The sequence below is a fragment of the Lissotriton helveticus genome, chromosome 3_1 (assembly GCF_964261635.1).
Source record: "Lissotriton helveticus chromosome 3_1, aLisHel1.1, whole genome shotgun sequence".
Classification (NCBI taxonomy): domain Eukaryota; kingdom Metazoa; phylum Chordata; class Amphibia; order Caudata; family Salamandridae; genus Lissotriton; species Lissotriton helveticus.
This window is the reverse complement of record NC_136061.1, coordinates 559,295,385-559,312,748: the sequence shown is the minus strand read 5'-3', so window position 1 is coordinate 559,312,748 and position 17,364 is coordinate 559,295,385. Positions and strand designations below refer to the sequence as shown.

The 17,364-nt window shown below is 43.8% G+C and overlaps 1 protein-coding gene across 1 annotated transcript in view; it reads right to left on the bottom strand.

Annotated features, from left to right (window-relative positions):
- Window positions 1–17,364, bottom strand: part of NCKAP1 (NCK associated protein 1) — a 577,107-nt gene that overhangs the window by 489,543 nt on the left and 70,200 nt on the right. The window contains exon 3 of the mRNA XM_078680487.1: window positions 4,072–4,164. Coding sequence (XP_078536613.1) covers window positions 4,072–4,164 — 93 coding nt within the window. The remainder of the gene's footprint in view (window positions 1–4,071; window positions 4,165–17,364) is intronic.

The following is a 17,364-nucleotide window of genomic DNA, read 5'->3' as shown; positions in this document are numbered from 1 at the left end:
TCCCAGATTGAGGTGGCTTCCCGCATTAGAGCTATAGATCAAACAAATTTAGAAAAAGTGCTAGCAGTTGTAGATAACAGCATTAACACGCTTTCTTCCTGCATTTACACGTTAGATAATATTGTGTCATCTGTTGATATTGTGCAAGATGAGGTGTCTGTTTTGTACCATGGTCAAAATCAATTGCGTTCTATTATGCAGTTTGCATGGACCTTGCAAACCTTAAAAGCTGGAAAAGTGCCATGGCACTACATGAATAAGTCATTATTTGCCCTGTTTAATTTGACTGAAAAGCAACGTTTTATGTCAATGAAAGATGAAGCTTTTTCTATGTTACACATTGAAAAGTTAGAACCGTTACCATTTTCAGTGGCTGAGACCAATTCGGCAACGTGGCTTATCCACGGGTTAATAACTCTACCTTTTCCCCTTTTCAAATTCGAAGCCTGAATGAAATACTATGCAATTGGCAGATATGAACCTCTGGGCACCGCTTATCTCCATGAAGCTTGGTCTCTACCATTTACCTATAGATGCCTTAGGGAGGTAAAAGAGGTTTACTTGAATGGTGAGGATTGTACTACAACACCAGATCACTCATTAATATGTAGGAATATCCAGTTGCATGGCTCTTGTAACCAGAACGAGACAAATTTAGCCTGTATTTTGAAAGGTACACCAGCACCTCCTATCATACCAACATTCACATTACTAGCAAACGGGATTTATTTACTTTTAAATAATGAAGATTGTTGTGGGATGGTAGCAGGAATTCCTATTGTGGTTACCGTCAGTGAGCGTGTGGTTTGCTGTAAAAATGTAATGTTCCCTCCTCCGCATGGGAAGTTTGATGTTTCCATCTGGCCGACGATTCCGACTTTGAAAGCAGAGTTCAACAAGATGAGTCGCATAAGAGCTCTATTGTCCCAGAAGGAAGTTGCCCTCACATCTGCTCATGAAACATTCGTCCTTCACGTGGCGAACACCCACAAGGAGGTGCATGCTTTATTAAATACTGATTTGCCCTTGCATTTCGGTGAGTTAATTCACACTATCTTTAATGCATCCTCCACCACAGGGCTGGCTCACTTTTTTAAAGTTGTTAGCAGTGGCCTTGTGACTTCTTTTCAAACTATATTTGGTGTGTTTTTTCATTGGATTTTTTCCAGTCTGTTTGGTGGATTTCCCTTAATGCTGGCTCTGGTTGCAGGCGTACTTCTGCTGTTTTGTTCATTTCAAAATGGATGCACGTCCTGTATTGCGAGAAGATCTGTCACGACCGCTGCTGCTCCGCAGCCGAATGCTTGAGTATTATGGAGCGCTGCCTCTTGCTACATTGAGTGCGGCTTATGGATTATCGTTTCGATTTTCCCATGCTTCTAGCCTGTCTTTCATTGCCTGAGTTGCGTTTTCGACTGGGCCCTGGATTTGGGTCTCTGCAATACGGTGTCTCCCAATGCGGGTTATGATCAGCTTATGAGCCCCTTAGTTGCTCATGAATTGCTTTGTTCTGGCGGAGGGATTATGGCCTTTGCAGCGATGCATGGAGTCCTGGGACGTTGTAATGTTTTCGCAGCAGCGCAAGATTTCTTGGCACGCAGCTTCATTGAGGAAGCACGAGTTGCCATCTGATGGTGCTAGAGGCTCCGGTAATTGAAGAACATGTATGTTCTTTCCCTTTGCTAAATTGGATGGCTGACATGTTTTCGGATGACAACAGTGACTTCCTATTGGAGGCTGTTGCTACGTATTTTGCATATACATTGTTGGATTGAGATGTGTCATTGCTTCTCTCTCTTCCATGACCGAGGTCACAAGTTGGACATCGGATATTTTTAATATTTTTTTTCTCTCAGCTTCATTTTTTTCTGCCCAGACCTATTGCCTTCACTATGTCCATGTCTAGAACTACTTGATTTGAAGTACATTCAAATTATGGAGTTTTTTGTTCCCGATTTTTCCCTGTGGCAATTTGAACTTGGTTCTGACGGTTGTTCTTGACCTCTGCTTTCCAAATTTGCCCTTTGTCTTATAAGTGCTCGGATCAAGAGAGGGTTTCATGGGGATGAGCCTTGCATTTACACTGTGTTAAGTTAGCATGAGCTTATTAGAAGTTTAAACGCCATTTTTCCTTTCTGCTGCCTTTGCACACGGCACACATTATTATAAATGTTTAGAGTCTAGCAGACTGTTTTGCTTCACACGAGAATAATATGTTTTCCTATAGTAGCAGCCTTGCTTGGTAAGCTTTGTCTGAACAGTGAGTGCCCAGGCCTTCAAGGTTATTTCAACACAGTGGTTGTTGTTCGGTCTGATCAGCGCACATTCTAGACATAACATATATGCAGTTGTGGCCACCTCTGATTTTGGCGCGTTTAATAATGCACTGCGCAGGCATGCTCACACACTTGGAGAACATTCGCATGCAGAGAGCTGGTGTAGAAAATGATGTGATCCATTTCCACTAGGGCCAGAGGTATGGGGCTGCCCTTGTAATACCAAGAGACCTTCTGTAGATATAAAATAACCTACAAGCAAGGGAGGGTGAGATCTAGGTGTAATCTAGCCTATTTCCATTTAGCATTTTAACATGCTTTCTCCCTTTGTATTTTATGGAATAGTAACTATGCTGATTATCTTGTTGCTTATAATATGTCTGCTTGTATTAGCTAAGATACTGGGCATGAGAACACGGCATTAGAAATAAATATTTCAAACTTGCACGTGTCTTCATTTACTCCCCGTTTTGGACTGGTATGAGAGTATAACGAAAGAGTGTTCATGTGTTCCACATTGCCTGAGGTATTCTAAGTTCCATGTTCTGGGTTGTCTAATCATTGGGGGTATGGAAGAACCAATGAGACACTGATTGCTAGTCTGGTAGGGGATTTTGGCTACTAAGGTGAGTTTTGGTACACCATATTTCACTGAGGTTCCAAGTCTCTATGCACAGTTCTGTGTACGAGCAGAATCCCTGCTACACTGTATACCCAGACTTCTTGCTCTTTGGGCCTGGCGGTAGCTCTTGGACGCCGTGCCTGTGGCACTCTGCGCTATTCCAACATGCTCGGCAGACACCTGCCACCCACATCTGGGAACCTCTTTTGCCAAGTCAGTCCACCAGCCTGCCAACATTAATGCTGCTTTGTACTTAGGGGCCCAAATAACTGCTTGTGTTTCCTCCCTGAGGACTAGGAACTGGGAGTCAAGCAGGTAGGGTGATCACTCATGCAGGCATCCGAGCTATCCCTTTGAACTTGAGGACGATGGTCGCGATGGGGGGAGGGAGCTGGCCCATGAGAAGCCCTGTTCTCAGCCCAGAGCCCTGCCGGAGACCCAACATTGCTGACTGATGTGTGCCTTGGCTGCTCGTTCTGCCTCCTTACATCTGGGCAAGCAGGCAGAGTATCGAAACGTCTGCCTCTTCCTTCAAGGAGCACAGATCTAATGCCTCCACAGAGTTGTGCCTGACCACCTACACCTTCCAAGATACAAATTGTGTGCACCACCTCCTTCAATTTCTCTCTAGTGGTACGACGCCCTCCCTTAACTGCAACAATGATGGGTAAGGATAGAGTCCCATTGGCAGGGGCACAATCCAAGATCGATAAATACATGACAAATTTGTTGGACTCTGCCAAGCAACATGTTACCATGGGCCGGGTCCACAGCCCCCGCACGATTACGTATGTTGCCCAAAACCTACAGACCATTTACACCTCCCGTGAGACCCTCAAATTAAAGCTTTGCAGAATTGAGTCAGATGTTGTGCTTCTTTGTCAAAGTCTCCATAAGGTGGTTGGGTGGGTTCCTGAGGTGGAAGGCTGTCTATCCATTCTTGAAGATGGCTCAACGGACCTCAAGGCTCAAGGCACAAGGCACAAGTAAATACACTTCATTTTACTGATCACGCCCTCGAAACCATAGAGGAGGAAGTTGAATATCACTCCAGACACAGCAACTTAAGGTTTGTGGGGTTCCCAAAAGGGGTTGAAGATAAACAGAGTAACTTTAACTGCAGTTTGCGACTTGAATACTCGTAAAATGAACAAAAGGATAGGAATAGGTTACCTTAAATTCCATAACATCAACAAAAGTGAAGTAATACAAGGCCAAATTCTTTAGAATTTCAGATTTTTCTTTCTGAAGTTGTGCAAGCTGTTGCTGTAAAACAAACACAAGTAAAAGTAACCAGTCAACCTTTTGTATTGATGTACAAAATCACACGAGTTTACAGGATGCAAAAGTGATTGACCCAGATATGCACTATACAGAGTGGGACAAACTTACCATATCACACCTGAAAACAGTGATAACAATGTAATTGAAAATGAATCAGTTAAAACATATTTTAATCAATGTACCAACTCCACAATCTTCAAGTTTGCATTTTCCACCAAGTTCAACCTGAAGTCTAAAGGCGGCAAAACCCTCAGTATCCTGGCCATTAAAGCCTGGAACAGCATGCCAAGACAGCTCAGACTTCAGACTCTTGAGAAACCTTTTAGGAAACTCCTCAAAACTTGGATTTTCAATCTCTCCGACGACTGGACTAAAGCCGCCATCTAGCTTCCCCCCCTCCCTTCACTTTGTGATTTGGTCTCAAGGTTTTACAGCGCCATGATGCTCCTTCCGGAGCGAACGCTGCGCTTTATAAATACCCTTCCAAATTCCAAATTTTGTATCCTAGGTTTCTTATCAACAATAATAACGGTTGGTAGCGTCTAGGACATTTAAATTACCCTGCGCATACATTTATCTTTTTTTCTCTCCTGTGCTGCGTGTCTCAGGTCAGGAAAGAACAACAACTTGCAGTGTCTAAACAACAACACTTTCTTGGCAACTGCACACAAAAACACCTCTACTTTAGGCAGGCTACCTAGCTTTATCTGGCCCTTTACTCCTCTAAAGTTCCTGCTCCAGGGCCCTACTTGGGAATCCCTGCGTTTACAGGAAATTGAGCATTTAGGTCCCAATATGCATTCATTTACAGACCGAAAGAAATCCAAGTCCTGAAGTTTGGAAGTCTACACTCTATTCTCCAAGAGTTCTACCTGTTGTTCGAGAAATGCTGGGCAATCAGTTTTTAAATGGTGCTGCAATGCAGATTCATGGTCTTAAAAGTTTGATTCTAACTACATTCTCTGCATTCCAGCAGGGAGAACTTCTTCTGTGTCTGACCTACTTGTTCTTATAGTTACTGCAGGTTGTTCTCCGTGGATAACATACTGGGGTGAATGTGGTAAAATGCAGTCAAACAAAAATGCTTGAAAGCTTTGGTTCATACTTCAACACACGCTAAATCCTCAGCAGATTACTTTGACTTTCACCTCCTTCCTCACCGGCAGAACCCAGAAAGTCCGCCTCCCCCCCTTCCAATCCGAAGCCTTCATGATCACCAGCGGCGTACCCCAAGGATCATCTCTCAGCCTGACCCTTTTCAACATCAACATGGCACCGCTCGCCGACGGCGTCCGCGCGCACCACCTCAACATCATCTCATACGCCGACGACACCCAGCTGATCCTCTCCCTCACCAAGGACCCAACCTACGCCAAATCCAACCTGCATGAGGGAATGAAGGCCGTCGCAGAGTGGATAAAGACCAGCCGTCTGAAACTGAACTCTGACAAAACGGAGGTCCTCCTCTCGGCTCCAACCCCTGCGCGTGGGACGACTCCTGGTGGCCGAACACGCTGGGAGCTGCCCGACACCCACCAACCACGCACGCAACCTGGGGTTCATCCTTGACTCAACGCTCTATATGACCCAGCAAGTCAACGCTGTTTCCTCCTCATGCTTCAACACCCTCCGCATGCTCCGCAAAATCTACAGATGGATCCCCCCGAAACCAGAAAGACGGTGACCCAAGCCCTCGTCAGTAGCAGACTGGACTACTGCAACACCCTCTATGCTCTAAAACTCCAGAAACGACTCCAACGAATACAGAACGCCTCCGCACGCCTCATCCTCTGACTCCCTCACCACAGCCCACCTGAGAGACCTGCACTGGCTCCTGGTCAACAAGAGGATCAGCTTCAAACTCCTCACCCACGCTCACAATGCTCTCCACAACGCCAGACCAGCATATCTCAACGAACGACTCCTTCTATGCCCCAAACCGCCAGCTCCGCTCCAGTGACCTCGCCCTCGCCACCGTCCTACGTTCTCCACACCACTGGAGTCAAGCTATCCTGGCTGAAGACGGCTGATAGCCAGAAACCGGTCCTAGGATGCTTGATTCCGGTCCAAGGAAGACATGACTTGGCAGTTCGGGCTGGACTGTTCCCATGAGGCACAGGGTCAAGGCTGATTTGCATATGGCCATGTCTGAATTGGGGTGGTGTGGTGAGCAAAAAAACGATGGATTTAGGCCCAGATCTCTGTACTGGGGTGAATGTATGACATTGTTCTGCATTCTGTCCATCAACTGTAGTTTTTGCGAACGACCACAGGCAGCAGATCATTCTCCCACCTCGCCGCCAAGAAATGGAACACCCTTCCCATTCACCTGCGGCAGACCCAGGACCAGCTGACCTTCAGGAGACTCCTCAGAAACCTGGCTGTTCGATCAGTAGCTGCGTCTTTCCCTCTCCCTCCAGCGCCTTGAGACCCTCACGGGTGAGTGGCGTGCTTTACAAATGTCTGATTGATTGACTGAACCTTGTCGGATTCCCCTCAGCAAAAGATCTGTAACTCCAATGGTCTTCAGACTTCAGCAACTTTCACAGAATGCACCATACCACAGCATGTCCAAGCAACTCTCATAGTTGTGGCTCACTAGGGGGGAAACTTCAAATTGAGACTAGTAGGCACCACGGGCCTGCAGCTAAACTATGCCGTGCCTGGCTAAGAATGTTAGCATACCCATCTTACAGGCCACCACCTGACAACTGGGTGCCAGCTCTACCTCTGACATTCAGAGGAAGCGAGATGTCAAAACATTAGGTATAAAATGCATCCTTGGTATACAGACTCTGTGGATCCATACACCCCTCTCCAAGGCTCCAACACCAGCTGTCATTGCATGCTCCTCTCCTTGTCAAAAGCAATACATCACTTACCTAATGCCACCAACTCCTGCCGACTGCATCAAAGCAAGCTCCAAACACAGCAAAGAACTCTTCAACATAGTCACAAAGTTCTCATACTCCTCAGCCACTGGAAATATTATTACACCTTCCCAGGAACTCTGCGACACCTTGACAGATTTCGTCCTTGAGAAGATCTCCATCTACAGAAACTTTGAACACCAACCACCCACAGCCTCAGCCTTCTCACCCCCACGAATGAAAAACATGACCACTTGCTCACCACCTGGGACCAGCTCATTAAACAAGACACCACTGCCATCATGAAATCAGCAGCGAGCTCAATGCATCCATCACCATGGCCTCCTTCCTCGAAGAATGGAAACAAGCAGAAGTCAAGCCACTACTCAAGAAACCATCCGCTGACCCAAATGAACTCAATAACTACTGCTCCATCTCCCTGCTGCCCTTTCCTGACAAAGACCTCGAAAAGGCCATCAACCACCAGTTCAAAGAACACCGGGAGAGGAACAATCGTTTGGAAACTTCTCAATCTGGAATCCGCACTAACCACAGCACCAAAATTACCCTGATCGCAGCCACAGACGTCAGAACACTCATTGAGCAGGGAAAATTGGCAGCCCTGATCATCCTCGACCTATCAGTAGTGTTCAACACAGTATCACACCAAACCCTGATCAAGGGCTTCACCAACAACGGAATCCAAGGAGACGCCCTCAAAAGGATCGCGTCCGTCCTCTTCGGAAGAACACAGAGATTCCACCTACCTCCCTTCACCTTAGAACCCAAGAACACTATCTGCGCCATCCCTCAAGGCTCTTCCCGCTGCCCTACTCTGTTCAACACCTATATGACTCCCTTGGCAAATGTCAGAACTCACCGACTAAGCATCATATGCTATGCTTTCGACACCTAGCTCATCCTCTCGCTATCGGAAGAACCCTCCGCAACACTGATCAACTTCCACAGACGATGAGCATTGCCAAATGGAATGAAAGAGAAATGCCTTAAGCTCAACACAGACAAGACGGAAGTGCTGATCTTCGGGAACAACACCTCACCATGGAACGCCTTGAGGCCCCCCGAACTAGGACCTTCACACAGTCCAACCGACCAAACTCGCAACCTTGTCATCATCCTGGACAGTAAGCTCAACCCAGTCTCATCTGCCTATTTCCTCACCGTTCCCATGTTCCGTAAGATCTTCAAGCTGCTCCCAATCGACACCAGAAGGACAGTCACCCAAGCCCTCATCAACAGCCGGATGGACTACATCAACACACTCTACGTAGGAATCACCTCACACCTCCTGAAGAGACTGCAGACCATACAGAATTCAGCGGCCAGACTCATCCTAGACCTCAAGAAGCTCCACTGGCTCCCCATTCAAAAGAGATGTCAGTTTAAGATGCTGATCTGTACCTTCAAAGTCCTACATAACCAAGACCAGCAAGCATCAACCACCACCTGAACTTACACCTTTGCTCCAGGCACTCCACCTCCCTCTGCATCCGCAACAGTGGAGGGCGCTCCTTCTCCTACCTCGCAGTAAAGTCCTGGAACGACCTCCAACATCACCTCTGGACCTCATCCTCTCTGCTGGAATTCAGGAGAGGACTCAAAACCTGGCTGTTCAACTGAACCTTCCGCTGCAACAGTGCTCTCAGAGCCTGGAAACCCTCCCGAGTGATTAGCCACGCTCTACAAATCCGGCTTGGTTGATTGAAAAGCCAGAAGCAGGGCCCCATACCAGAGCAGTTTATCAAAAAGCTGAAAAGCTAGAATTGATGTACCCTCATGCTCCTTCTCCTCTTTCTAATTTTTGTTTTCTATCGTGTTATTTGTTTTGTTTTTATTCAAGAGAAGTATCAGAGTCTAGAAGACGCAGTCCTGAGAGTGAACTTTACTAGCATTTGCTCCTTGGGTCGAAATTGCTCTAGCCATTAATTTCCCATCTACTTGAGGTGAGGAGATGCATTCCATCTCTGTAATGAAGATCACCCAAGCATCACAGAGTAGTCATGGGTGTACGTTTTTGACGTAACCTTTGTGCATTTAATTCCACTTTTGAAACCATAAGGCCTTTTGCTCATGGTGAAAGGAAAAAACTAAAATACAAAAACAATATAAATCAAATTTTGACTTGCAAGAACAACAGAACTTCCGAACATCACTCTTTACCATGTTCAAGAGTTCAAACACTAGGATATAGAAAGTTGACGTGAAGGGGGTCAGACGAGGCAGCACAAGTATTGTTATTTATCTCATAAAACCCTCTGATCAGTGTTGTGCATTGTCAGTGCTCCATAGGACAGAAGTGGTATGAGCCGGTCCCATTACTGCGAGACATGTTTTTTGCCAGGTTCACTGTGCCTTGAATAGTTCAAAATCAAAAAGAAAATCTGCATCGCCATTAAAACGTGCATTTTGCACATGTACTAATCAACAATAAGAATGTTTACATGTGCAAAATGGAATGCATGATTGCTAATAGATTTGAGCACATTCACCTGTCTGTATGCTATATTTGTGTTACATGTATGGCAGACTCAGGGCTGTGGCCCTTCCTCATTTATAGAGGAATGCAAACAGTACTCCAGCACATTTCCTTACGCTATGCTAGCCCTGATTTGGTGCATGAACTATTCAAGGTAAGGTGCAATGCAGGCAAGGGATAAACAGCTTCATTAACTGCATTGCTAGCTCCTGTACACCGACCCCAGCGCATACCTTTGAATTTCTACCCTTATTTGCAAAAGAAAAGGTTAATCTTCTAATTTTCTCAGCAAGAACCCTGTAGACCTATGCAAATAATGTGCTATTTGTCTCTAAAGAGCGGAGGTGAGAGATGCCGGCCTGTTCGGAAAAGAGAAGGGCCAGGTCTCTGCGCCCACATGGCTCAATGGAGTTTGCACCTGCTTTTTAGTATTCATGGTGGCCTGCACAGCAAAGCTAGTCATCCAGTGGGCTGGAAGCCTTCAGAACCTGTGTGCTGAAAAATACAGAAAAATCCAATTTGCTCCCTGCCTTGGAGTCTAAGACATTATTTCCACCGATTTAAACAGAACTGATTTTTTAAACTGAAGATAAAAAATAAAAAAAAGATGTTTTTTGTTGCAACTTAAATTTTGTTAATGTCCCATAAATCATAACCTGTCAAATATAAAATATACTTATACAAAGTAGCTATGAGGTACTCATTTGAAATACTACCAATTAACATACTACACTAAAAAATAACCATATGAAGTAGGAGAAAAGTGTGCTCATCTTTCTGTTTCTCCTACAAACATATACCTATTTAAATTCACGACTTACCAAAGCACATCCAGGCAAAGCCACGTTATGCATGCAAAATAAATTGAAGACAAACATAAAAACACTAAAACCTCAATATGTAAAAAATATCACTGAACAAAAGCGCTCACACAAGAACATAAAAGGAGGAAGAAAAACAAGAAAGCTTAGCAATGTTAGGACAATGTGAGAAAATCATCAGTAGATTCAAATATTCAATTAGATTTCGGGATTTTTAATTATAAGATGCAGCAACAATTAGAATACTTCAACATTACAAAAGCTGATCACAAAATACAATGACTACTGAGACTGGGGCATAGACACAACACTGCACGTCATATACTTAAATCACAGAATGGCTTATGATACTACACTGCACACATAGGATCTTAAACTGTCCTATATACATACAGTCTGTTGTGTCCGATATTTCAAGAATTGGGTCACAACAGAATTTAATTAAATCCACTCCATGCTGCTAACAAAATTGAATGAAATCCACTCCATGCTGCTAATCCCGAACATGTGGCAGGAAAGGGGCAGTAAGGGGGGTCAAGTGCAAGCATTTCAGATGGTTTGTTGCTCACATGTGTAACCATTCCACGAGCATCTCTGCTGGATTCTGGGGTCTTTGGTGCATGGACACTAGCAACAAGGAGGGAGCTGACATGCTTGTGGAGGGTGGGGGTGGATGTGCAGCACTCTACTCTATAGCTTTAAAGATCTGGAGCAGGAAAGGGGAGTAAAGAATGAAAACTCCAATCCTTCTCAAATTTCCAATCATCTCCCTTGGTTGCTGGGAGGAGGGAGTAGATTAATGGTCTGGGCAGCATCTTGAGCTTTTATATTAACTCGGTTCTACCTTTCCAGCAAAAAAGAGGGGGGGCTGGGATCTGGTGCTATTAATTGGGAGGACATACTCATGCAACTCCCCCTTTTCTAAAACTCTTGTGGCTGAGGAGGGATGGAGGAATTACAGGGGAAAGGAGGAAAATGGGGACAGAACGGCAAAGACACGAGAGATCAGAGACAAACATGCTAGGGGAAGAAAGAGAGAAATAAGTTCCTGCAACAAAAAAAATAAAACAAAAAAAAGAGGCACAAAGGTGAGGCAGACTTACAGAGGCAGGAGTATGCAAAGGCACAGAGAATTCACACGAGGCACAGGAGGGTTAGGGAGAAAGTCTCAAAACGATGAGATGAGATGAGAGTGATTCAAGGTACAGATGGGAGAAGTTAAAGACACAGGGGCGAGAAAACAGAAATAAAGGCAGGAAGGATTAGAGAAAGAGGAGACATTAAGAATACAGAGGAGAGATAAGACGGGCAGGGGTAACAGAGGCACAAAAAGAATAGTCCTGTGGGACAAACCTTATAGGAAGAGGTAAAGGAGGACGACACCGGAGATCAGGGGCAGAGCAGTGGCATAACCAGGGGAGGAATAATGTCTTGACACGAAAAAAGGAAATCGGTGGTGCACAGCTGATTAATCAGTAGTTTGTCGAAGTTTGCGGGTGCTCCCACGGGTAGTGTCTTCCGTCAGACACTTAGAAACATAAAATAGGTAGTGTATGCAAAGCCTTGCAAGTACATCACCGTTAGGGCACTCCAAATTCACAATGAGAATTGTTTTTCTTGTACCAAAAAGTTTTTATTTTGATTTATACGTTTGATATTGAAGTCATATCAATGTAATATTCATTCCATTATGTAGACACATGAACTATCCTCCAATGCATTTCGGGCCGGAGGCCCTTTGTCAAGGAGCGCTGTGGAGGGAGACAGAGAACGCTGCGGTGAGACGTTTAAAAGATGGATGAAAGAATAACGGGACTTTTAAGCGTGTCTAAGTGAGGGTTAAACAAATAATCAATCGACATGACTAAAGGGTGTGTACATCGGGAAGTGAGGGGAACAGTTAACCGCAAGGGAGTGAAATGAACCGGAGAGTTAAACTAGGTTACTTACTTAGTTCTAACGCGTTGCAAAGTTCAAACGGCTGTGAAGTCTGTGTGAATGGCGTTCATGCCGGTAGGCTTATGAACCCACGTGATTGGGACAGGGCGGGTGTGTTCACGAAGTGATGAACATAAAAAACGGTGCTTACGCTTAAAGCCCAGTGTGGGGGTCATCTTGGAAAGGTGATAAGTGGGGGATCAAGGAGCAATGTACACAATGCTGCGGGAAACTCTATGTAGGGAAAACGGAACGCAAAATAAAAACTCGATTAAATGAACACAAATCGAACATACGATTAAAACAGGAAAAATCGAACATTGCTATGCACTTCGCAGAATCACGCCACACCATCGCACAACTCAAATTCATTGTCCTTGAAACTGTGATTAAGAGAGAAGGAGTTGACAACAACAAACAACTGTTAAAGCGTGAACTTGAGTGGATTTACTTGTTACAAACCCAGAAGCCGTTCGGTCTCAATGACCGCATTGAATATAGCTGTTACCTTTAATATATATTGTATAGCATTGTGTACATTGCTCCTTGATCCCCCACTTATCACCTTTCCAAGATGACCCCCACACTGGGCTTTAAGCGTAAGCACCGTTTTTTATGTTCATCACTTCGTGAACACACCCGCCCTGTCCCAATCACGTGGGTTCATAAGCCTACCGGCATGAACGCCATTCACACAGACTTCACAGCCGTTTGAACTTTGCAACGCGTAAGAACTAAGTAAGTAACCTAGTTTAACTCTCCGGTTCATTTCACTCCCTTGCGGTTAACTGTTCCCCTCACTTCCCGATGTACACACCCTTTAGTCACGTCGATTGATTATTTGTTTAACCCTCACTTAGACACGCTTAAAAGTCCCGTTATTCTTTCATCCATCTTTTAAACGTCTCACCGCAGCGTTCTCTGTCTCCCTCCACAGCGCTCCTTGACAAAGGGCCTCCGGCCCGAAATGCATTGGAGGATAGTTCATGTGTCTACATAATGGAATGAATATTACATTGATATGACTTCAATATCAAACGTATAAATCAAAAAAAAAACTTTTTGGTACAAGAAAAACAAAATCTCATTGTGAATTTGGAGTGCCCTAACGGGGATGTACTTGCAAGGCTTTGCATACACTACCTATTTTATAACCAGGGGAGGAGCAGGGAGCTGGCAAGGACTGTGGGCCGAGCCATCCTTCAATATATTTCTGAATCCTCTCAGACACTGGGACTATTTCAGAGTATGGCTGTGTGACGAGGAGACAAATCTGTATGTGACAATCAAATTAATCCTCTCACACACACCTACCAATTATCTTCTCGTATACGTGTATCAAAGGTAAAGAAAATAGATGGGTGCAGGGAGGGTGTATGTATGTTACAGATTCAGACTTTCTCCCTGCATGAGCATAGCCACATAGACACACACAATTCCAAACACCCCAAAATGGAGAATGCATCAAAATACACACATTGGTATTTTTACCATTCTAAAAATGTACATATACATGCCCGAGGTGTATGAAGAAAGACTAGCAACTCACTCTGCACCAAATTCTGAGGCATACCCAAAACGCTCACAATACAGATCCCCATACTGGAGGTGAAAGCACCAAAAAGGAGTAGCCGGTGCTGATTTCGTGAGAGCGTGCCTGAACTACACGAAATAAATGTATAGCAGGCATCTCTAGATTTTATACACATAATAATAGTCCAGTAGCATTAAAAAGGGACCACTTTTTTACGACTTCCAGGCTGGCAAGTGTCCAAAGTGTTAAGTGGAGGATTCCGATGGATTCCAAAGCAGGGAGAATCAACTATCATGCTACAAGAACATTGTTAAATTGACACACCCGGAACACAGTGAACTGCCGCGAGGAGCCCGAGCACACACGATACCGATCTCCTTCTTGAACACAAACGTACTATTACCCAGAAGACACTCACGGCAAACCCAACGCTGGGATCACCGTCATTATGGTTGTTTTCTGATGACATAGTCCACCACTCCAGTACTGCCCCTACGCCAGCAGGGTTGGAATTATCACCAGCTGAGAGAGAGGGTAATATTTCCCGCAATTTGTCATTCCTACTTAGGTGTTTTTGACGACACAGTTCAACACTCCAGAATTTCTTTTTGGCCAGCCACGTGGAATTATTACCGGCTGAAAGACCTTCAAGTCTCCTTCTCCACCATACAGCCCTGAGGAAGTCGCAGAATTTCCACATGCGACGAAACACGTGTTGGCTGGTTCCTGTTTTGCCGCAATGAAAATTGAATAAAAGACAAAGCAACACTCTACAAGGACATGGACCATCGTTTCTAATTTATTAAGATTGTGTGAACACATACACACTGTATAATTACCTTCATGTGTGCCTAGGTTTTTGTTGAAATTTGTAACTGTGTGGGTTTTTCCAACACTAAATTGATGGGTTATGGGGCTTATCCCCTTACCTAGCTGAACCATACACCTCTGTGCTTACTTACACTTGCATATACTAGCAGAGCGCCATTTACCCGAGTTACTAAAAACCCTCCATCCTAGAACTAACCATGCTAAAAGAATATTTTTAAATTGACAAAAAACAATAGCTTCCGTTCTCTAAAAAAAAAATGTTATGACATATTAATTCAGTTAGAAAGATCAGGTGGCCTCCAACAGCTGTTTTAGCCATAAGCAGTCAAAAGCTCGACCGGTGAAGCCTGTGGGCATGCCTGACAGAGAACCGACCTAGAAGGGGAGGCCAGGAAAGGAAACCACAGTGGTCTCCTGGTACGCCAGTTGGAGAGCAGAGCAAGTAACAGATTGGGTGACGGAGAGGACCCGTACAAAAGATTGGGGAAGGAGCAGGGGCGAGCAACGTGGACTTGCCACTGCCGCTTACACATTGTTGATCAGCAGCTGTGAGAGATGGGGTGCTAGCTTACAGAGCGGCCTGATCCCAAAGCACGAGTATGCACAAGATCACAGTATGTTAACCTAACAACTGTAGGACTCTAGCCAACTCCCTCTGCTGTGATGAATACTGCGGCCAGAGTTCTCCACCGTATTGCTTTGAGGCTGCCACACTGTGACTTGGTGCGTTATCCCATCTGCTCATTCCTACCAGCCATCTTAATAAGAAAGGTGGCACCTGCTTGTGTTTGCTCTTCTTGTTTGTTGTTCTGTACTTTGCAGGATATATAAACATTTTTTGTATTCTATATTATTAAAACTGCATGTACACAGTAGTAACGGTTCTATAGTGTTCCGAAATACCCTTTTGGGTCTTGTGCGCACTATATATAATCATAGAAAGGAAGCCCTATCTTTTGTAGCTGTCATACGTATTCACATAGGTCAACTATAAGTAACGCAATTGACAAGGTATTTCAAAAGAAAACCGAAGTTAATGCTATTAAAGAAAATAACGTGGTTAAATAAGGCAAAACAGTACGCTGCTATTTTATTCGATATTGCTAACAAAGATGTATCAGTAAGTGGTGGAAGAAATGTAAAAGTTGCAGATTGATAGTGCTTGCATAGAACATGGAAGTGTGGGTTTGGAAAATGCAATAAAAATACTTTAAAAAATGTTTTTAAAACAAATCAGTAAGTGGTGGAAGTCATCTATGCACGAGTGGTTGATGGATGTTCACAGAGTGGCCATACTGGGCAAACAATTGAAAAATGCCGGGAGTTTAGGGAAACGTATGGCCACTGAGACATACTCAGAATCGCTGATGATAAACTACATGCGGCAGCTGAGGCTCAGTTTGGTAGGCTTGTGTGCCTTCTGCAAATAAAATGTTGGATACTGGACAGAAAAAAAAAAAAAGATGCCACCCTTAGTTTGTTTGGAAATTTGAAACGCACAAACACCAGACAAAGACATAGAAAAACACACAAATCTATAAGCTCACATATCATCCATACCCAGAAACCTACACAGAATTTCCAACCCATTTATATATAAATATATATCTTTTTATCAATTGCATGAGTGCTTTCCATTGCCCTGGGTCAGGAGTGCACTTTTTAATTAAGATTCCTCACAAATAATCCAGTCTGTACAAATGTAAATTAAAAAAAAATTCCATAATGTACAATGCTACATAAACACATCAAAAGTTAAGTTCAGAAGAAATAATTTTTCTTCCCAAATTTCAACAGAGATGGATTAGAATTCAGCAGTAGTGAATTATTATTTCAGGTCATGGGGCAAACTTAATAAGGAATTATATCTCCTTCCGAATATTGTCCTATTCTGGAGTTGGTGTCCGGCCACCTTTAAGATGGAATTACTGTGGTAGAATAGGGTTAGTCTTGCACCAGAATGCGGCCTATGTACTTGTCAAGTATTCCTAAAAAAGTTAAGAACTCCACTGCTTACTTGGAATCTTACAGTGTTTAACTTCTAACAGGAATATTGTTTCAAATGACTGAATATACAATATTTACATGCAGCCAAGTGTAATTGATATGGTGGAACCCACAGATGGAGTTAGGCATCATCCACATAGTGGTGCAGCACCTGACCCAATTTTCTTCAAACCACAAACTGAATGACAGAAGTGAAAGCACAGAAATGGGACATGGGATATGGGTTGGACTCGTTCTCCCAGATCCTACTCTACTGAATAATAATATTTCACAATTCTGTCCGGATACTGTTGAATCGTTATATGCGTTTTAGATTCCTTTCTATTATACTTTGAAAAATCATTTCAGGCAGGCTAGTAAAAGACATAAAAAAGTAATTTCTAATTTCCAAATGCTTTATAAAATATCTGCTCACATCTTAAAGCTCTCTCAGAGATTAACTCAATCTGAAAAGCTCAAACATCCACTGGCAAGCTGTACCAAGAAATAAACTAACACATAAAAAGCATACACATACCCATAATTCAAACCCAAACAAACTGACAAACAAATCATGACTTAATATCGCTAGCAGAGGAACTTATTTCAACTTATGTGTGCACCAGTTATTGTGATCCTTAAAAACCTGGCACATTTTTAATACTAAATACTGTAATCTAGGTCGCGATGCATTTCAACTATTTG